This window comes from Mauremys reevesii, linkage group 8, assembly GCF_016161935.1.
Source record: "Mauremys reevesii isolate NIE-2019 linkage group 8, ASM1616193v1, whole genome shotgun sequence".
NCBI lineage: Eukaryota > Metazoa > Chordata > Testudines > Geoemydidae > Mauremys > Mauremys reevesii.
In genome coordinates, this window is record NC_052630.1 from 22,601,951 (window position 1) to 22,624,612 (window position 22,662).

Genomic DNA, 22,662 nt, shown 5'->3' on the forward strand with positions numbered 1-22,662 from the left:
TACTTTTTACAGTCTCATGACTTCTGAATGCTTGAGGTGGCATTACAGTTGTCCAGCCAGGCTCAAATCTTGCCCTGGCTGGACAGAGCCTCAAAAGAGGAGAAGCAGCATTGCCTACTTCTGCTCCTGGGATGCTGCCACTCAGGGCTGGATTCTAGGAGGAAGGCTTAGGGGATGAGGGAGATGTAGCCCCCTGAGTTAACAGGCATCTCTCACTGCAGCATGCACTCTAATGGGACAAGATCTTTGGGGAACAAACATTATAATTCCTTCTCCTTGGCAGAATCCATGGTACTAAGAGTGAGTAAGAAGCATTTTTCTTCTTAGGATCTTGAAGCCCTTCATACAGGCAGGTACTGTATTATCATCCCTTTTCCGAAGAGGGAACTCATAACAAAGAAATCAAGTGACTTGCTTATGGACACACACTGAATCCGAAGCAGTCAAAACCAGATATTTTGCAAATAAATCCGTTATTTTGCAGATGATGTATTTCAAAGAAATTAATTTGCGGTTCTCTTTTTTTTAAATAAATTCCAGCAGCAAGGGACAGCACTTGCATTTGAAAAAAAACAAACAAACAAAAACCGACTGATCCTTTCAGCCATATGAACCAAGGACAAGGAGTCATCATAGAATTATAAACGGGCACTTTCATGAGGGTCAATAACACCCAGGCTAGTGACTCAGAGACACTATTTCAGTCGGAGGGGTGTGGTGGACAGGTGGAATGATCAGGGGGTGGGGTTGAGCAGCTTGGGAAGGTTTATAAAGTGAGAGCTTTGAGCCTGTTTACACCCAGCCAAGCTTCTTCATCGCAACAGCTGCTCTAGTGCACCAGCCACATCTCTAAGGTAACATGGCTTTCACGGGCAGATATGAAGTGGAAAGTGAAGACAACTATGATGCCTTTGTGAAGTGTATTGGTGAGTATATACTGGAGATTTTTCTCAATGAATCTTAACGAGTTTTAATAAACTTCTAGATAAACAATGCAAAGGTTTGAGGCTTGCTCCTGCCAGATGCTGAAGGTATTTTATAACTATCAGAAAGTGCTGAGCACCTTATCTGCCAGCCCCTGGTTGGCAAGTGGGTTTTACCTTCATTGATTCATTTTCTTCCATGCAGCTTTTAATCACATCTTCAGAATATCATCTTCGACAGCAAAGCTCAGGCCTGCTCCTACTAAAGTCTGAGTTTAGTGGGAGCAGAATTAGGCCCAAAGGTACTTTGTAATACAATGAATTAGGGGGCCCAATATTCAATCCTCATGCTCCACTTGTGCTGGTACAAACTTGTGACTGGAATAGGGGCCTGAGTGTACCCTAATATGAACTTTAAAAAAGCCGTGACCGGTGCAGGCACCTGTAAAATTCATGGAGGTAACCTGGTTCTGTAAGTGTAAATGTTTGTATTCAGGCAAGTGTTCAACTATTTAAATGGCATATGCAAATATTAGAATGGAATAGGTGTTTTTTCCTACAAAGTACAGAAAAAAACTTTGTGCACATGTAACTTCATCTGCGTACACGTGTATAGACTGGATAGATACAGCTGAAAAATTTACCCCCCCTGACCATGGACACTTTCCAAACAATCTTTCACAGTCTTGAACTACATCTAGCTACAGGGTTGAGGTCTCGCTGCTTCCAAAATGTGCTTCTAGCATTTTGAACTACAACACCAACGTAAAAGAGTTGGGATCCATGTAATCAGTCATGTAATTCTCAATAAAGAAAACCACAGACCATTGTTTTGCTTAAATACAAAAGAAAATATGATTGATGGAATATTAGCTTTAAAAACCTGTGTTTCCATTGGGTAGGTATTCCCAGTGATATCATTGAAAAGGGAAGGAATTTCAAGATTGTCACAGAAGTGGCACAGAATGGAAATGACTTTGTCTGGACCCAGATCTACCCAACAGGCCAGTCCATGACCAACAAATTCACCATTGGCAAGGAAGCAGACATGGAAACAATGGGAGGTAAAAAGTTCAAGGTAAATTAATTTAATCCTATGGTTTAATGTTGTTTCAATAGTTGCCTAGTCCATTCCATAATTTAGGGGACAATGGTCCATAGCATCTGGTACTCCACCTGAGGGATTTTGTCAGTGCTGTAGTCCCGACACATATGAAGAGATGCCCTGTATTGTTTTTAATCTACCCACTATATTTTTTAACATAAATCTATTTCTAAATATGCCCATATTGCTGGGGTGGGCAAACTTTTTGGCCTGAGGGCCACATTAGGGTTCCGAAAGTGTATGGAGGGTGGGTGTAGTGTATTAAATTGCTCCCCCTAGGAATGTGCTACTAACGGTGTGCTACTTACGGCTGCCAGTCCGGGTGCTTTGAGCGGCATGGTAAGGGGGCGGGGAGCAGAGGATTTGGATAAGGGGCAGGGGGTCCCAGAGGGCAGTCAGGGGACAGGAAACAGGGGCAGTTGGATAGGCATGGGAGTCCCAGGGGGCCTGTCAGAGGGCAGGGGTGTGGATAGGGGTCAGGACAGTCAGGGGACAGAGGGCAGTTGGATAGGGAGTGGGGTCTGGGGAAGGGGTGTTCAGGGGACAAGGAGCAGAGGGAGTTGGATGGGTCAGGGGCTCTGAGGGGAGGCAGTCAGAGGGTGGGAAATGGGAGGGGGCCAGGCTGTTTGGAGAGGCACAGCCTTCCCTATCTGGGTGTAGTGTATTAAATTGCTCCCCGTAGGAATGTGCTGCTATATTCGACAAACTCCTGGTGTAGACCAGGCCTTAGGGTGTACTACTTACAGCTGCCAGTCCTGGTGCTCCATAAAGTAGCACATTCCTACACGGAGCAATTTAATACACGACACCCAGCCGTTCTTGCAGCTCAGCCGCCCAGAGCGCTGGCGGCATGGTGAGCCGAGGCTGTGCGGGAGGGGCTGGGTGTTAGCCTCCCTGGCCAGGAGCTCAAGGGCTGAGCAGGACAGTCCTGCGGGCCATAGTTTGCCCACCTCTGCTATAGAGACTTCGAAATCTCTTGATTTTCAGGCCAATGGGCAGCCAGTTCAAAGAGTTTAGTTAGGACTTGATTATTACATTAAAAAAATGGGCCGGGGGGGGGGGAGAAAGGAAAAAAGGTAGAATGACAGCCCCAGAAGGTATTGCGCCTCAAGCAGGTACACTGGCTCTCAGAACTCTCAGGAACAACAACTGCCACCCCACCCATAACAGGAGTTCATTACCTTCTGCCTTCCATGCCAGATTCCCTTCAGTGACTGGTGTAGAGACTGGGGAAAAGTCATATCCCTGCCTCCTTTCCACTACCTAGTGCTGACAAAATGCTAGCTCTGTGGAGACCAGGCACACTCTCAGCACCAGGACTCCCATTGTGCTTGGGCCTTGACCCATGCAAGGGTGCTCTCATTTCCTCCTTTGTAAATCCATGGAATATATAGGGCCAGGTTGCAATGTATTTCAATATATAGACCATTACTATAATAATGATTCTTTCTATTTCCCATCAAAATTTACAAGAGGCATGAAGCAAGCCCAGGGGCGGCTCCAGGCACCAGCACGCCAAGCGCGTGCTTGGCGTGGCATGCCATGGGGGGCACTCTGTCGGTCGCCGGGAGGGCGGCAGGCAGGCTGCCTTTGGCGGCATGCCTGTGGGAGGTCCACCGGAGCCGCGGGACCGGTGACCAGCAGAGCGCCCCCCGCAGCATGCTGCCGTGCTTGGGGCAGTGAAATGTCTAGAGCCACCCCTGAGCAAGCCTCACATTTCTTAGCTATGAGGAAGGTTGGCCTGGTCTTCCAGGCACTGCCTAGAGACTCGGAAGACAGATTTAATATCTGGCTTTGCCTCAATCTTCCTAAATGACCTGGAACAAATCACTTGCTCTATTCTCCATCTATAAAATGGGGATAATACTTCCCTATCTCAGGGAGGTATTGAAAGAATAAACTCGTAATATCTGAGCATCTCAAAAATAATGATGTAAGTTCCAAATAGAAGCATTATTCATTTTTAACAATGGGAAATGTGTGACCAAACTGGGACCTGAACCATATTTCCTGATTTCTAGATTGGTTTGTCAATCATAACATTGTTTCCTCTACATTTTGACTGGAGTTGTGCAAAAAGCCAAACATTTTTGGCTTTACAAAACCCTTGAGACTTAACATACATACAATTACAAGGAGAGTTACTTTCATATACTGCAAACTTTTCATCCAAAGTTGTAATGTTACAAACTCTACCCTTCCCCTTTCTCTGTCCCAGAGACACTTTAACATGTGGATCCTTTTGGGCTGCCAAAAGGTATGAGTGGTGTAGTTAAGACAAAAAATGGTTCTCATGTGAGAAATGCTTCCTTCAATATAACACAAAATGTAAAGCTGACAGGGGGGTTCCCTCTCACCTGTGAAAAGTCAGCTCATATTTTACCTTGAAAACCACAATTTTTCTAATTATGGCTGATTGGTCTTAAGTCATTTTTGCCTGACAAGCTTGGACAAGCCTAGTTAGCTGAGAGAAACCAACACTATGAGGACTGGCTATGAAAAGGGTACGCTACAGCCCTTCTGCCTCTGGATATACTGTTTCAGTGACTAGCCCAAAGAGAAGATCCTGTTACTTGCTACTACTGCTAGCTACATCTACTTTAGATTAAGCTGTGAGAATTTATATGCAAGTACTAGGATTCTGGTTTTGTTAGTGTCTGAGAATATATAATAGTGCCTGTAGCACATGGGTTCGCTCACATCTTATTTTCTTTAGAGGCTGTTGAAAAGCAGTCATGCATGATAAAGCCCAAGAAATCAAGACAATGATAAACAAATTTCTATTACAGGCAACTGTTAAAATGGAAGGTGGGAAAGTGGTTGCTGATTTCCCTAACTACCATCATACTGCAGAGATTGCTGGTGGAAAACTAGTAGAGGTAAGTCTCTAACCATCCTCCAGAGGCACTCCATGAAGCATGGAACATTGGGCTTTATCTTTACAAAACCTAAGGGACCACTAGAAATATTTTCATTACATTTTAGATTTTTTTTTTTTTGGTAAAAGGTAGTATTTTAAAGCAAGCCTTCCCCCTACTATTTTTGTAGCATAATTATCAGATGTGAAATAGGCAAGTGTTTCATTGTTCCATCCGAATGCAAAACACGTTTAAAAATGGCTTTCATAGTGAATTAGATTTTTTAAGTGTCATAAGTACATGAAACCCAGATAATTGTTAAACACAATTTAGTATTTATATTTTCGATTTTTTTAACCTGACTTCTCTCAAGTTGCCCAGAATGTCCTTGACTGACTTAGCTGACGACATAAAGTACATGTGCTTCAAGAGTTGAAATGGAACCACCACTTACTGAAGTCTTCTATAATAGTGAAACTTTCTGTATATTTTTTTAAGGCTACCTCTGACCCACTATATCTGGGCTATAATTTTCTATATTTCTGGCATAGTGTTCCATAGGATGGTTTAAAAGTTCTACGGAAAAAAGTTTACAATTTACTGTTAAATTCTGTAGGGTATTGTTGTTTATTTATTTATTCTGTAAATTGTTGAGTAATTTCTATAAAACTATTTGTTTTGCATCCCTATCAAATTCCATGGAAGTGTGTTATAAAGAGAAGAAATAGTTTCATCCAGTTTGGAAAAACAGGGACACTGGTGAACCAACAAGAAATCCAGATAGTGATGGGAAATATGGATTTTGGATAATCTGGACTGATACTTACTAAAACCTAGAGCAGGGACCAGTTTTCTCAGATAGGCCGCTCTTCAACAAAGTATGTGAGCACATGCCAAACGTTAAGCATAAGGGCTTCAATGCATGAGGGGCGTAAGAAGTCAGGACTTGACTTCAGATGGGGACTACTTATTTGCCTAGAGTTACATACATGCTTAACCACCTTGCTGAATTGGGCCTATAGTTACTCCCTGGCAATACAGCTACGCGCATTGAAACTGATAATTTCCATCCACTTATTGCTTTTGTAGAACACCCATCACAGCATATTGTCTCAGGTATCATCTCAGGGTCAGGTATTCTAGGGTGGAATCCCTTAAAAAACATGTTTAGGGATGTTTTATGTAAAATGTATTTCTATAGAGTATCCCAGGATGAAGTGTATTAATTTAGTTTCAGGGACCAAATCTTTTACCAGCAAGGGCATAATCCAAGAGCTAACAAATCGTTTCCATAAGTCACTCTGCAGTTCTAGTTACCATGTTCAGAGTTTTTGGTTTGTTCTTTATTCCAGATCTCTACAGCTGGTGGTATAACCTACAAGAGAGTCAGCAAAAAGCTGGCTTAAGAAGAACTCATCTTCCAGTGCACTGAGAAATGAATATCAAGACACTCAATAAATCAGTTTTAGAAACTCCATCTCTTTCTGTGTCTCTGTTGCAAACAAAATGAGGGAACAGTTGTTTCAAAAGGAGACAACTTCAATTTTTCCATGTTAATATTTTTACCCTTTGTGTAAGGGTTCTGGCGCACACCCATAGTCAAAAAACACGAGATTTAAATCAAAGCACTCACACGCGTATAGTGACTGTGCTGCAGTCTAATTCTTTCAGGATTCATTTTGTACATGGCATAGGTGAGTGGTGTCTATAACCACTTGGTAGTTTTCTTATTTGGCCTCTGACTATGCACGATAGGCAGTACTCTGTCCAAAGCAGCTATCATGGTAAGAGTAGGGGAAAGGGGTTTACCTTTGTCTTTGGCTAAAGAGCAGACATTTTACAGCACTGAAAAGCTGCATTTGTGCATCCTCGTTATCAAACCCTTCAGTATCAAAAGAAGGGTATTTTGGTTATATACATGGCAGCGATAAATCTGCTAGCATTGCTACTGTGGTTACATGATTATTGTTACCCCTCTTTAGCCAAGTGGTTAGCTACTAATTGTGGGCTTGTGGGTTTTTTGGAGGATGTTTAGATTCCCTCCCAGATCTTTTCCACTTGGCTTACCCAGAACACCTTGTTCAGTTCTGGGAAAACACTTCATCCAGTTGTCTGGTGTCCAAAAAACTTAGTTGGACTCCAGATTTGGTAACTCAGCTTCCTTGATTTGGCATATAGCAAAACTATGCTGAGTTGATCAGACTCAAGAATAGGGAGTGGGTATAAGGCGTACCACACATCCAAAGTTACACACAACTTCATAAACATTTACTCATCTCATTGCATTTACTATACATTATATCACATTTTTGGCTTGGTCACTTTTCAGGAACCAATCCCTGTGCTGCATTCTGTCCATGTGTGACCCACTCTTTACATTCCTAACTGATCTTGTCCATTGTTACTAAATGGTTCCATGGGTGTTCTCCCTTTTTTCTTAGCTAGCTCAGACATTCTGCCTTTTTAGCTTACTGGCCTATTTACTTCACCCTAATGATCTGTTTATCTCCCTATTCTAGCCTTCAAGAAATGAGGCCTCCCTCCATGTGTTAATTACTCTGCTCAGGCCAGGCCTCAGCTGGGTCAGGCATTTTTCAAGAACTAAGTAGGAATTAAAGACAAGGCAGGTTCTTTAGACTCAGTTTCAGCTACTGCTCTGCCCAAAATGCCCTCTCTTGGCTTTCTCTCAGGGTTGCACCGCAAGTGCTTCTGCTGCCATCTCCGTGGCTTTCTGGCTCCATTTCTGCTCACAGATACACACACCTCCCAATAATATCCAGTCCCCTGAGTCTACATTCAGCCCTCAGTGAAACCCCTATACCCACAGAGTTCAGCTTCTGGCCATACTCACCTGTGGCTCTGTTTCAGCTCTCTTACTGCAAAAAGCTAAACTACTACTTACATTTGTCCTGAATGAAGAGTGTCTAACACTTCCACCAGCTTCAACAAGGTTTCACCCACCTCTATCATAACACTGTCTTCAGGAGAGCCACAAATGTACATGTGGCCTATGTCCAGGTTTGCTCATGTGCATTACCTCTTCTGTTTCCAAGACTAAAGTACACCTTGTTAGAAAAGATGCTGAACTTTAACTGGTGAAACTGGAGTCAGATCTGAAAGCTGTGCATGGTTGGAACTGTCTTCTGCTGCTTACAACAAATAGATTTTCTGATCCACACGCTTCTGTTGAAATTCAACCTCCTCAATCACATTGTTAAATGATGGCAGGGCATTGATTTTTCCTACCCCCCTCACTGAGAATGCTCCTCCATATCCTCACTATCCTCCACCTCCAGACCTGATTTTTTGAAAGCAGCTCGTCAGGGCTTGGCTACACTTACAAATTTGCAGCGCTGCAGCAGGATGTGAAAACACACCCTCTCCAGCGCTGCAAATTGCGGCGCTGCAAAGTGCCAGTGTGGTCAAAGCCCCAGCGCTGGGAGCGCAGCTCCCAGCGCTGTCCGTTATTCCCCACAAGGAGGTGGAGTATGGACAGCGCTGGGAGAGCTGCAGCTGACTACTGCTGGCTGCTAGGCGCCCGTTGCGCCAGCGCTGCAGAGGGTGTGTGTCACCTGCTGCCTGCGCGCTGCAAACAAATGCCAAAGCCTTAGCGCTTCAAAGCGCTACCGCGGCAGCGCTTTGAAGTGCTAAGTGTAGCCACAGCCTCAGCATGACTGTCAACAATGGGGACGTAAATCACTGGCATGGAAACAATCACCATTTCCCAAGGCTGAGGGGCTCAGCCCTCTAGTGCAGGTCCCCTGGAGCATTCACTCAGACACTCTGCCAGCTATACTAAATGTTACTTAATAGATTGCTGTATGAAAACTTGTAACACTGCTGTAAACCCCTGTGGAAAGTCCTCCTCTAGCCCATGAATAATGATTTCAGTTTTTAGGCATTTCAACATCAACTAGGTATTAACTTGCACAGGGAAACAAAAGTTAAAAGGTCATATGATCCACACACTAAAACAAGTTTTAAAGCTGTTTAAGAGTGAGAATAGCTCACATTATTACTGGAAAAGAATTGTGCATGAGCATATAGGAAATACATTATGTAAACATGAAATTTTGTCACACAACATACCTTAGAGGCTTGGATATGGATCACATAGAAATACAGTTATAGAGAGGTGGGAGTTAAATAGAGAGAGCTCAGAGCCACATTAGGCATTCAGACCTTCATGGAAAGTTAGAATCCAAGGGCCATGTTACCCTCACACTGGCGTAAATCAGGTCCATTTATGTCAATGCTGTTTTATCAGGGTAAAATTGATGTGAGAGGGTAAAGGTGGGTACCTAGCTCTCGCTTTTCTCTTATTTAATTTGGAGATAGTTTGACTAGGTAGTGTTTGTATTTTCCAAGGTGTTATACACCTGATACCAAAGAACAGATGAAAAGATGCCCAAGTGAAATTAATTTTTTCATCCAACTTAAGTTGGATGAATTTGAACTCTGGTCAGGAATATTTGGCCAAAATTCCAGTACTGGCAACAAGAAAGTGTTATGTCAAGCTAATTATAATTTCACTCACCCTAACCACAAATTCTGCAAATGTCACTATTAAAAACAGATTAATTTAGAATCATGAAACCAGGAAGAAAATATACTTACAGAACAAAAGTAATTAGAAATTCTATTTTACACATTAGACAGGCTGCAGCCAACTGAATGGAAAGATAATCACTGTTCTACCCTCTACATTCAAAGATGCTTTTATATTTTTAATTTTGATGTTTTATTAGCCTTGTGAAGGCTCCTACTATTGAAGGAATGTTAACATGCTGTGATGCAATTAAGGAAGGGATAGGGAAAATCCCTGCAGGCACTTGATCAAAGTCTGTATGGGAGAAAACTACCTCTGAGAAATGTTACACCATGGGAAATCCACTTTCATTCTGAACACTAACTTGGTGGGGAGGTGTGGGAGAGGAATACTTGTTCCATGCCAGTGGCCAGGGGATTCAGATTTTACCAGCATTCTGAATAATGGAATTAGAAACACTGATAGGTAAACTAAGCCCAAATATTGAGCGTTTAAATTAAAACTTTGAACAAGTTACAATTATATAAAAATTTATTCTGACCAATAGAAATATACTAAAGTGCATTTATCAGCAGGAACACAATGCATTTCACAAACATTACGTTTCACAACATGCCTCTTGAACTTGAGTAATTATCTCCAGTTTACAGATAGGGAAACTGAGGCACAGTGTAGCAATTTGCAAGAAGGCATATAGCACGATATGCCAAGTGTCTCTGTCCTTAAGTATGACCCAAGTCAACTAGCCAACATTCTCAAATCTGAGATAATAGGCATTTGGCAAATTATGGTCTCACTGTAGTGAGTGTGTTACAATTGCATCTTTTTTTCTGTTTTACATGATCTGTACCTCAGTGTCCCACCTTTTTTGGAATGCTTTTTTTTTTTGTAAACATGCCAATTTTCAAACAAATTTCAGCCATTCATTAATGGTGTGTGTGTTTAACAGGGTACACTCACCTCTCATGGAGTGCCCCCTTGGCCAAGTGCATGTGCCTGCACGCTCTCGCTCGGATTGTCCCTGCTCTGGGAGAGCAGTGCCCCAGGGCTCCCTCCCTGGAGACAATGTCTTTGCCCTCTTGGGCTTCCTGGCTACAGCACTCTAGCTGGGCCACTGTAGTTCAGTTCCCCCTCTGGGGTGCCTCAGTGTCCAGGCCACTTCCCCCAGTGGCTAAAGGGGGGTGGGACGGACCCAGGCCTGCCCACTCATACTCCAGGTCCCAGCAACCAGCTCAAGGCTCCTTCTCACTCCCCCTGGCTTCTGACAGCGCTGCCCTGTCTGAAATTCCCTCTAGCCCTACTGGTCTTATACTATGCTGCTGGGCCACGATTGGCTGTATGGGACACAGCCACTCTAGGCAGCTTGGAGGACCCTCTCCATTGCCCTTTTTTGGGGTTAGTCATGGCAGGGCCATGAGGCCTCCACAGCAGCGGGCCTCAGAAGGTCTGGTATACCCTGTCAGTGTAGAACCACCTCCAATTTGTACATTGCTGGGTTATTAGGAAGGTTGGGAAAACCAAAAAATTGGAAAAGCCTAATTTCTCCTCACTCCCCCCAAACAGTGCAAATTTGTGACTCTGTGCTGCTGCTGCCTGAGCTGAAACATTACAACACCAGCGATAATCAGCCACTCCCTCCCTCCAAGTCATTTGAAGGACTTAGAGAAAGTCACTCTTGCCCTGGTTGTCTTGGCAACAGCTGCCTATGGTAACCAATTTCCCCTCAGACTACCATAACATTAAGAAGAAGGGTCACAGGAGGAGCTGTAATCATAAAAATGTAGGTCTGGAAGGGGTCTCAAAAAGTCATCATCAAGTCCAGCCCCCTGAGCTGTGGCAGGATCAGTTAACCATAGGTGCTAACTACTTATGCTAAACAATCTGTTCCATCTTGCATTTTGCTGTGATTCTGGGTGTACCTTTCTCAGACCTGAAAGAGAGCTCCATGTAGCTCAAAAGCTTGTCTCTCTCACTAACAGAAGCTGGTCCAATAGAAGATATTTCCTCACTCACTTTGTCTCTCTAACATCCTGGGACCGACACGGTTACAACTATACTGCATACTAGACCATCACTGACAAGTGTTTGTCTAACTGGTCTTTAAAAAACTTCCAGTCATGGGGATGCCACAACCTCACTGGAAGCCTATTCCAGAGCTTAACTACTGTTCTAGTTAGAAAGCTTTTCTCAGTATCTAAGATAAATCTGCCTTGCTGTAGATTAAGACTATTGCTTCTTGTCCTACCTTCAGTGGACATGGAGAACAATTTATCACCATGCTCTTCATAACAGCCCTTAACATATTTGAAAACTATCAGGTCTCCCCTCAGTCTTCTCTCAGGACTAAATTGTGCCCAATTTTTTTTTTAAATCTTTCCTCATAGGTCAGATTTTTAATAATTTTTGTTGCTCTCTTCTGGACTCTCCAATTTGTCCACATCTTTCCTAAAGTGTGGCACCCAGAACTGGACACAGCATTCCAGGTAGGCCTCACCATTGCCAGTTAGACAGGACAATTGCCTGTGTCTTAGATATAACACTCCTGTTATTACGATATGTAATTATGATTATGATAGCAGCCTTTTTTCATCGCTGAAGCACATTGTTGACATATATTCAATTGTGATCCACTGTAACCTCCAGATCTTTTTCAGCAGTACACCCTCATTTTGTAGTTGTACATTTGATTTTTCCGTCCTAAGTATTTTGCACTTATCTTTATTTAAATTCATCTTGTTGAATTCATACCAATTCCTCAATTTGTCAATGGCCTTTTGAATTCTAATCCTGTCCTCTGAAGTGCTTGCAACCCCTTTCAGGTTGGTGTCATCTGTAAGTTTTATAAGCACACTCTCCACTCTATTATCCAAATCATTAATGAAAATATTGAATAGCACCAGACCCAAGACTGACCCCTCCAGGACTCCACTAAGTAGCGCCTCCAGTTTGACAGGAAACCCTTGATAACTACTGCGAGTATGGTCTTTCAACCAGCTATGCACCTACCTTATGATGACGACAGCGGATGGATTGGATAAGCTTCTGCTTCGCTCTTTTGGGGTTGTACTGCGATATGTTAGCTCAGTGGTTTGAGCATTGGCCTGTTAAACCCAGTGTGGTGAGTTCAATCCTGCTTTGAGCAGGGGGTTGGACTAGATGACCTCCTGAGGTCCCTTCCAACCCTGAGATTCTATGTTACATTGTTTCTTTTCAAAGAGTAATTGTTTGGTATTTCCCCCAAAAGAGTGTTTCATGAAAAAGTTACATGAAGAGCAGCTATAATATTGAATATTGCTGCCTGGTGCAACACCATCAACTGTGGTCATCAGTAAACTATGACTGTTTGAGGATATTGTTCATGTACGTTGTTTATGGCTTTTTATCAATCGAAATTGCTTAGTTATCTTTAAAAAGAGCAGGACATTATAGATATGAAACCCTATTTAACTTTGAGGTTTTTTTAAAATATCATTTAGAAGTGGAAGTAAAACTGAATTTGCATAAAAAAAATCATGTTTTGTTAGAGTACAGTTTAATTACTTTCAATATACTGGTCAGCATGACACCATCACAAAGATAATGGCAATAATACACATTTGTTGTCTTCATTGTATAAGTGCTTTATTTAAATAGCACTCAAATAAGAGATTTTCTATTTAAAAACTAAGGACATTCACAAACAAAAAACTTCATTGAACATTAGTTAAGGTTGCTCACATGAATGAACTGTAAAAAAAACAAAACAAAAAAACCCCCCAAAAACAGGAAATACAAAGTTAAGGATTAAAAGGTTGCAAAGTCAAGAATTCTCCAGCTAGGAAATGCCAAGATGTATGTTAAGGTTGCTCTCATCAAAAACCTAAACTATTAAGTTTTTGTTTGTGAATCTAAAATAGGATTTGAATTATACTGTGCCTGTCACACCCAAGACATAAGTGATGGCCCAAGACTCAGTGTGGCAACTGCAGGTAAAGTGTATTTTGTGCAGAATAAGGCCTCAGGGCCTTGGACACTGCAACTTGTTATTCTTGAAAGAAGAGTACGCTGGCTAGGACAGTGGAGTTATCTATCCCCTACTCATTCCCCAAAGTGCCATTAGATCTATACGCTTGCTAGACAGCCGACAGATTATGGTCAGATTTATAGGAGGACAGTTAACAATATAGCTGGCTCCCCACTTCCACACTTACCACTGTAAAGTGATGGCAATAGTAGCTGTGAACACAGGTTTTATTGTATTGCTTGAACCTATAAGCTGCTTCAGCAGAGAGAAAGGAAGAATGCACCTACCTCGTCATTAGTGGTCTGAGCACAGGACAGGCATACACCAGCAAAACTCCATTCCAGTTCCAGCTCTCTTTGGCCTTGGGCAAGTTACGTAACCACTTTACCTTAGTTTCTGTATGTGCAAGATGGGGTTAACACTCATGCACCTCACAGGGTCACTACGACAAGGGAAAATTTAAGTCTGAAATGAACTGAGCATTTTATACTCCACTGCAAGACAAATTCCACAGCTCTCAAGAACGAAAATTAGGGGACACTGTAACAGACAACAGCAACTCATTCTTGGAAGGGTTGGGTCATTAATACATTCTATTGTCCAGCAAAGCTCTAAGGACAAGAAACTGTTTTTCCAAAGCTGCCCCTGGCCTGTTGTAGGAAGCAATATGCTGGTGGTGCATGCACACTCAGCTATGCTAGTCACTTGGCACTCATGCTTGGGGGCGGGGGGGTTCTGTTGCTAAGAAATGACTATGTGCATTATGGATAATGAACTTTTTCGGTTCTTGTGCAGATGCTTTCACATTTCCATCTGGAGCCAGACGGTTAGCCCCATCGCATCTAGTCACGCGACTAAGCACAGATGTTTGTTTTGTCCTGTATTTACATAAGCTTCTTCTCTTCCTATTTCCCCCTTGGTTACTGCCAATTTGACATTGCACAAAAGTGGGAAGTGGAAACGGCTAATACTGCAGGAGCCTAGTGCTCACTGTCCAGTCCTGTCCTCAGAGGACTAAAGCAGTTCCAAACTATGTGTGGTTCCAAAGGCCCAGCTCACCACTCCTGGTCTCCCTTCCCTGCAGTCCCTTCTGCTTTTATGCCAGCAGGCTGTGGCAGAGGTTGTATTCCTTAACTGCTTCCACGCTTGACAAATTAGCCTTCAACTCCAGCTCTTTGTTTTCCTGGCCACGTAGAAGGGTCACCAGAGGCTGCAAAGCCCCAGAAATGGGCTTGTCCCATAATCCAGAGGTGAGGAAGTAGGGTCACAGATACAGAGGAAGGTGCTGGGGGAGGGGTTTAGGCAGTGGCCTCTACTAAAGAAGGTTTGCCAATATAGCTATTCTGGCAAACCCTTCTAGTATTGACACAGCTCGATGTGCTTTTGCCGGTATGGCTTATATCAGTTCCCTGAACAAACTAAGCTATGCAACAACAAATAATCACTTGTTTTCCAGTGTAAATGTATCCACGGTAGGGCTTTTGCTGGCATAAAAATATCACAAAAAGCCTCCACTTCTCTAACCGACATTGCTATCCGGCAAAAAAATTTAAGATCAGATACATCTATATTAATCCTGTCCTGCCCAGGCCACTCAACACTATTTAGAAGGTGTTTGGAGAGTTGATTTTCATTTAAAGCAGAACATTTGCTTATGCTGAGGAATAGTATAAGCAAAAGCAAGTTAAAGTTTCGTCTTAGGAATTGATTCTTGAGATCCATTTAGGAATGTGGTAAGGTTTGAATTTGATTTCTTGGGGACCTGACTACAACACGGTTACCCCCCTCCCACTCTGGTTCAAAAACAAAGCTCTGTCTCAGAGTGGAGATGGAACCAAATGGTGTCGTAGTCACAATTCTGTTGATGGAACTCTGCCATGCCGGGGTGTGTGTGGTGGTGGTGGGGGGGAGGGGCAGGGGGGAGACCTGCTTTGAAACGAGTCCCAACAGCTGGATATAAAGGACCTTAAAAAGATGCAAAGAACTGATGTTTTAGTAAAAAAGAGTTGGGAGACTGGGGTTTGGAAGTTTAAACACAGCAAGATAATTCCAAACAATGATCCTTGCTAGCTTTACAAAGTGTCTCATGAAGACAGAGCTGCTTGGGAACTCTCACAGAGCATTTCAACCCCCACAGAATTAAAGCTACATTTTCAAAAGTTGTGGTTTTGAAGAAAGTGCATGTCCTGCCAAAGGTCAGGAAGCAAAAAACTTACGCCTGTTGACAAAAGATCAGACACTCAGACCAATCTGCAAAGCAGTCTGATTTGCCAGGCAAATTAGGCAGATTTTTGAGGATTTATTGAAGTGCTTTTTAAAGCAGGACACACTTTTACATTAAGGAGACATTTGACACCTGCAGTAGTACTCACAGTAATTCAGTGCTACTACCTAACCTCAAAAGAATATATGGGCAGGTAAGGAGGCAGTAGAAGGAGATGTTCCTTAGAGGGGGACAGAAGTTAATTCAGGGAAAAGTAGTTTCTTGATTATGTCTCCTGCTGTGTCTTAAGATGCCATGCAAGATTGTGCACGCTATATTCTACTGCCTTGTACGTGGAGGGTGATCAAGAGTGATTTTCACCTGTCCAAAAAAAAAAAAAAAAAATTACTTACCCTGAGTGAGGGGCAGTGAGAATGTTCAAAGGATGTTTTAAAATGACCAAATTTGAAATATTCCAACTTCAGCAAGTTGTTTAAAGACTTGACTATGTTTAAAAGGGTGATTGACAATGAATGAAATATCTTTATTTCCTTTTGCCTTCACAGTGCTGTCAATAAGCAGTGAGGAACAGATTTTGTTTTTTAATTCTTATAAATGTCACAAACAAAACACAGATCAAAGACTACCTATTAAGCAAAAATGCCATCGTGTTCAAGCTCACAATAAAGCAATAGCCCTTAATATCTGCTGGTAATGTTCATCAAACCCTCAGCATTAATTTATCTTTGATCAAGGAGTACTAACCAACTTTTAACTGTAAATAATTTTATTTGAAGTATTTTGGACAGTGGCTAGAACAGAGATCAAGCTCTGGGTAGTAGTCAAAACCATTATATCTCAAAACGTTTGATATTATAGACATTCCTTATTTCGTTTTCTATATTAGCTCCAAAGCATAAAGATCTCGATTAGCGAACTCATTGTAGTCTTCCATGCTTGCTAATCACTGGAACGCTTTCCTCCATATACACCATATCAAGACAAGTGTTGAGAAAAAATAGCTTTTGCATTTTCTCAGCTAATTTTGCAATCCACTTCTATCTTTTAAAAATTTACCAGTGAAATTTTAAAAATATCTTGTTTTGTGACCCAAGTTATCACTTTCTATTCATATCCAAAGCCCTTTTGAGTTTGCATTTACTGCAAGCTTAGTTGCTACCTTTTATGTGATATATGCTTGGAAGTTACGACTTTATCCGCTTGTGTGAGTATTTTAGTGCTTGGATAGGCTGTGACTGACGGCAGTAAATGGCACAAGTGTGGGCTTTGAAAGAGGTATTGCATCCATTAAGCTTTAAAAAACTCACCCAGCTTTTTGTGCACCTAAGTAAGTCCCTTTAAGTGCCATGATGATAGAATCAGGTTTACAGTTACATTACAGTTGTCTGAGCTTTCCTACTTTAGCTACTCCCAGAGGTGGCATATTTTCTTTAAAGACTAAAGGAAATTCACACATAAAATTAGGTGGGTCTTAAATGTACACTAGCCAGGAAATTAAAGTGGAACTCCTGCCAGCATTCAGAGACATTGCAGAAGATACGTTCTCCCAAAACAAGAAGCAACGTTGGGCTTTTTAGCTCATCTGTTCCGACAAACCTCTATATGCTTCTTTCAGAGATTTGTTTTGGTGCTCATCCTATGCACAGGACACAAACAGCAGAACTGAGAGAACCCAGGGAAAGGACATGTATAGAGAAAAGTGACCACGAAGGAAAGTAAGAAATTGCAGAGGCATTCTCTCCGATTCAGAATTAAAATCACATAAGCAGTGTGATAGGATGCCCAAGAAATATATTGATCACATCACATCATAAGCTGTCATTTCATCACATGCCCTCAGTCCCGCAGCATCGTTTCTAATTGCTCCTTAGACTGCTTCCCTGATTCACTTCTTGCTTCCTTGTATGCTGCCACATCTTAAACATGGAATAGTTCCTCACTTCCCAAGCAGTGAGTAGCACCTCCCTTATCCTTTACAATTCCTTTTTTGCAAAGCCTTCCTGCATAGGTTTCCTAAACCATGGAAATACCATTTGTTAATTCATCCTGTGTATCACACTTGTCAAGAGTACTTTTCTGTTGTGTTCCAGGAAACACTGTCGACAGCTATAGCTTCTATACAAAGTAATCCCTTGACCAGGGGATTACTTTGTGCAAGGTGGGGGCAAAAGTTCACTGGCTCTTTTTCAGAGAAATATACTGGGAGAACACAGACAGTATTAACAATTAAGTATGTCAGATGCAGGTCTTTTGTTTATTGGACAATCTTCATCAAGCTAGCAGTGGAAATGGTCACTAAAGAGTGACCGCAGACTGCCAAACACAAGGCTTCACATGACCTGCTCTACAGAAGTTAAGAAAAAAAAACATGGATTCCACAGTCAGAAATGCCCTAGTACCACAATATTCCCCACATGTTTAAGAGGTTCTTTACAATCTGCTGAATGGCTGAATGACTATAACAGTCATTAAAAGATACACTAAAACCTTGTGGAAATAAGTTCCATATAAATACACAAACAGAATAAAAAAAGGGAACTAAATTTTCTAAGTTGCTAAACTAATTTCTGTAAGGCATTGCCTCTTCAGTTTTGTTAGGATTTGTAGTTTTAAAAAAAATGAAATAGATTTTAAACTTTCCTAGCCTGTTCTGCTAAGGACATGGTCATCTTAATGTGTGACACGAAATTACAATATGCAATATTTTTAAGGAGATCCTCATCGTTAAAACAAATGTCAGCAGACAGGTTATTAGAGAGATTTTTCCCGCCACCCCAACACATCCCTTAAAAACTAAATTCTCTAAAAATATAACTTAAACAGCACTGCCTAACGTGATATTTAAAAAAACAAAACACAGCATTTGCCACAAAGAGTAAAAGCATATTGCACATTGTCTAGACTGCTGTCCTGAGAACCTTTAAAAAAAAAAAAAAAAAAAAAAAAAACACAATACTGGCTTCCAGCAACTATGGAATGGTGGTTGCATAGCAAGTGAGTGTTCTACACCCCGGTAAAAGTCTCCATGTTACTTGTAACTATCTACATTACTACACAAATCCTACATAGAATTTTTGACCAAACACAGGAAGTTCCATCTCAAAACGGATTTTAAAAACATAACCCTTTGGATACATGGTAGCGGGTATTCTCATTTCAGTTAAATTACTAGTACCCTTAACCCAGTTTTGCTATAATGCTCCAAGATGGAATTTAAAGACCAAAGTTCTGTGCAGCCTAACATTGCAGTCTTAGAAAAAAGGCATAACCATTACTAATTTCCATGGTAGAATTAACTGGTTCCCCTTCTCCACCTCCTCCTCCTTAGTACAAGTTCTTCAGTCCTAAACTTCACTTTGACCACAAGACATTAATCCCCAAAAATAACTGAAGGCAGTGAACCCCTTCAGTGTATATATAATAATTTTCTTCCAAGGGGTTTTCTTCAAGTAATATTAGATCCCTGATGTAGCTTGTAAACATTTTTACTAAACAAATTATATCCAGTCACATAAGGCAGCAGCATCTTAAAAACCCTAAAGGTGATTTAAGATTGAGGTTTTTTTACATGAAGGCAGAGAGAGATTTTGTTCAGTGGCACAGCACCCAAATCCAAGAGGACTTTTAAGGCAAAGAGGATTTGATGGTCGTCTGGGTTGCTTTCACTCCAGGTCAAGGAAAAGGAAAGCAACATTTACAGAGAGATTTTCCACAGCCTGGGATTGTTCATCCAGATAGCATCAAGAAGCTTCTGTATCATCATTTTTAGTGGTAGTTTCCAGTGGAATAAGCTGCCGTCAGAGAGCGCTTTGGATAAATGCCACTTTCAACAATATCCTCCAACAAGAATGTTATTTGACCAGAAGTCCCTCAGGCATTCCTGCTTGAAATAACCCTTTAAATCACAAGTGTTAGCATTTGTGATTTGTTAGAGCCTGCTGTATGGAAGACTAAGCTAGTAAGCCCCAGAGGGTGTAACTTCTTACACAAGATGCTTTTCAAAGTGACAACCTAAAGTGATGTATGTTATTGCATTTCTGGTTTTCTCAGTCTCAATAAAAGAAAACACCCCAATCCTTGCAGGAATGGCACCCACATTAAAAAGGGTCTCAAGAGCAAACGTCTTCGGAATCAACCAGTTGTAAAGATTCTGCTCCTTTGTGTGTTTTTCGCTGCAAATACACTCTTGGCTCCCATCCCATGGGGCCCTTTATTCAGACTTTACTCACATCACCATTTTTCTAGAGAGAGTCATCTCTCAAAACACCTGGGTGTGTAGGTGTGATGTCCACTGAAATAGCTGCTGCCATAGGCCATGGAGATGCAGTGTCTAGGTTCTGTTGCTATAGCTACCTGCATGGTGATAGGTCCTTGGATGGGCAGAGTCTGCACAGAAGGTTGAAGGCTGGCCTGCAGAGCAGAGTAAGAATGCAGTGAGGTGCTAGCACTCCCAGAGAGTAGGCTGCTGCGCCTGTGGGCCTGCAAGGAGTCACGGTAAGCAGAGCACAAATCCTGCACTGGAGACTGGAACTGGGAAAGGGCAGTTGAGTGCTGGGCTAATGGGTGATAACTGGATTGCTGAAAGAGGACCTGAGTTGTGGTTTGGTGGTTCACACTTCCCACTACTTGTTGCTGCAATGTTACTTGTTTTTTCACCTTGCTGGCTTCTTTGACATCATTCTCATAGTATCTAGAGAAAACAAAAATTAAAGCACAGCATTGTCAAGCAAATGCAACTTATCAGAACGGGTGTAACTATCTGAGGAGTTTCTACAAATTGATTTTCAATTGTCCCCTTGCCAGCCTGTTCCTACATGGTCAGTACAAGTTTTCCCATTGACCCTAATGGGCATAGGATTTGGGTGCTCATTAGCCTGCACAGGTCAGAGATAAAAAGAACTTACTGTGCTCAATAATGTTCATATTTCACCTGTCGGCACTTTGAATAAATTTACCATTTCTATCTACTAACAGCCATTCTGCACCATTAAAACATTCAGTGGGCATTTTGGGGTACACTTGGTCTACAGCATGAAGAAATCTTAAAACGTGCAGCCGTATTGTGTATCAAGACCCCATAAATGCATAGAACCAATAAGGGAATCCTTTCCAGTCTCTGCTAGCAGGACTTGCCTGCATCCACATAGATCATGACAGCGGCCCAGCCTATCACAACAGGACAAGCAACCTCCTCTACTGGGGGTAGGGGTAAGGGGTGAGAGAGAGAATGAATAGTTCTGGAATGTCTGTTGTAAGGGGAATATTGCTATCACTTTACAGCAATACTTCATAAACTAAAAGTGTTATAACATCGCACACAGAAGCTATAGTGGAAGTCAAGTTTTGTGCAGCCTAACCACCCAATTGCATGAATAAATTACCATTCTGGTTGATGCAATGGATTCATATGCTACCAATGCACCACTATTTAGAAAGATTGCCAATCCCTTTGCTGATATGGGCTGAGATGTACTAATCTCATGTGATCTTGATTACTGCTAAACTAAATGCCATTTGGAGTCTTTTCAGCTCTGCGTTTTTGGAGAATAATAGAAAGTCTATTAAGAGTTTGAGGAATAGGTTACTTTGGTCCAGCAGTCTTACATTAGCATCATTTCGATACATTGGGCAAGATGCTCCCAGGAATAACACGTTAGCAGCTGGAGCTGTGTAGTCCAAGAGGGAGAAATCTGCATACAGATGCGTGAGGCGCACACACAAGCAGCAGCAATCAGAGATGGTCGAAAGTTGAGGAAAGCATAATCTAAAGAAATTTTAAAAATAGTATTACGCTCTGATCAATCACCATTCACTCGGCATTCCATTTACTCTGTGCACATGCAGCAAGGTGGATCAAGTTAAACTTATAGGCCAAATGCCCACAGAGGTGGAACTTTATATTTGATACAGAGGCCTAAGAGTGGCATTTTGTGCCCAGCAAAAGCCTCCACAAATCAGTATGGAATATTTCAAACTATGACCCTGCTGTGAGCTTCTATCCCCTGCAAGCCATTCTGATCTGTTCCATTTCATGCAAGTTGAATGAATCCTCAGACTCCTAATCAAGTTTTATGAAGGGTCTCAACTGGAACTAGGTTGGGCCACTTAAACCTTAACCTAATTTTTCAGGAATCAAAAATACACTTTAGTTCAAATCTTGCCGCAGCTGAGATGGTGAGCCCCTTTGGCTTTTTAGCAGCTCTCCAAAACATCTCATCCTCAGAAAGGAAGTAAAAATCCACAGCCCCCATTTCTAGTGACTCTTACTCAGGGGCATCGCAGAAAAGTTCTAGGGCTGGGTAATTCCAACCTGCTTTCAGATGCTTGCAAAGAGGGCCATAAGGACTCTTCTAGGAGAAGGGTTCTTCCCCCAGAAGTGCCTTTGATAATTTGCGCCATTTGCAGTCCATAGCAATACAGAGGAAAGATATTGCTTTTAGCAGGTATTTGTATTGCACCTACATTGTGCCAGTTTTAAAAGCATTTGTCTGCTATGGATTTTTGCCATTAGCTCACTGGAAGACTACCCGAGAGTAAGTCTCTACATACCCAACCTCTCACAGTTGGACTGAGATATTACCTTGCACTGAGAAATCAAGGAAGTAGTAAGCATATTTCTCCATGAAAGCTTTGACTTTGGTCAGGGATGTGATGGGCCAGCCATTGTGAAGGTCCTTCTCACCAACAGAGGCGAAGAGGTAGTAGTCAATATAGTGTGCTGGAGTCGGCAGGCAGAGATTCCAGTTGAAGTTTTCCAAGAGTAGTAGTTCCATCTTGAGCAGGTCTTTTTTGTTTAGCACCACATTCACGTTGCACATGTAAGCCAAGTTATTTAACTGCTCCAGCTTTGGAACGTGATCCTCCTTTTCTTCAAATTTGCCTTAAAATAAATAAATAAATAAAAATTTAAAGATGGATTTCAAAATTGACACACAAAAAAAACGTCAGCCCAAGGTCACCTAGATTCAAAGGATCCTGGTGTCAGTTGTACATTAGTAAG

At 41.9% G+C, this 22,662-nt stretch overlaps 2 protein-coding genes across 14 annotated transcripts in view; one reads left to right on the forward strand and one right to left on the reverse strand.

Moving 5' to 3' along the window:
- Positions 1 to 772: 772 nt before the first annotated feature.
- FABP6 (fatty acid binding protein 6) lies at positions 773 to 6,502 on the forward strand. The gene is made up of 4 exons (XM_039486142.1): positions 773 to 926; positions 1,826 to 2,001; positions 4,818 to 4,907; positions 6,239 to 6,502. The coding sequence occupies exons 1-4, from the start codon at positions 860 to 862 to the stop codon at positions 6,290 to 6,292; spliced, it is 387 nt and encodes a 128-aa protein (XP_039342076.1). The 5' UTR covers positions 773 to 859; the 3' UTR covers positions 6,293 to 6,502.
- A 6,491-nt stretch (positions 6,503 to 12,993) lies between these two features.
- Positions 12,994 to 22,662, reverse strand: part of CCNJL (cyclin J like) — a 49,637-nt gene continuing 39,968 nt past the window's right edge. For 9 of the 13 annotated variants that reach the window (XM_039483862.1, XM_039483856.1, XM_039483859.1 and 6 more), the window contains 3 exons: positions 22,243 to 22,542; positions 21,267 to 21,426; positions 16,162 to 20,352 (listed from right to left, as the gene is read on the reverse strand). In XM_039483862.1, the coding sequence (XP_039339796.1) occupies positions 19,914 to 20,352; positions 21,267 to 21,426; positions 22,243 to 22,542 (899 nt within the window). In that variant the 3' untranslated portion in view covers positions 16,162 to 19,913. Of the gene's footprint in view, positions 16,023 to 16,161; positions 20,353 to 21,266; positions 21,427 to 22,242; positions 22,543 to 22,662 lie in introns of those variants that run through there. The other 4 variants (XR_005583536.1, XM_039483865.1, XR_005583537.1 and 1 more) reach the window with 4 other exon arrangements.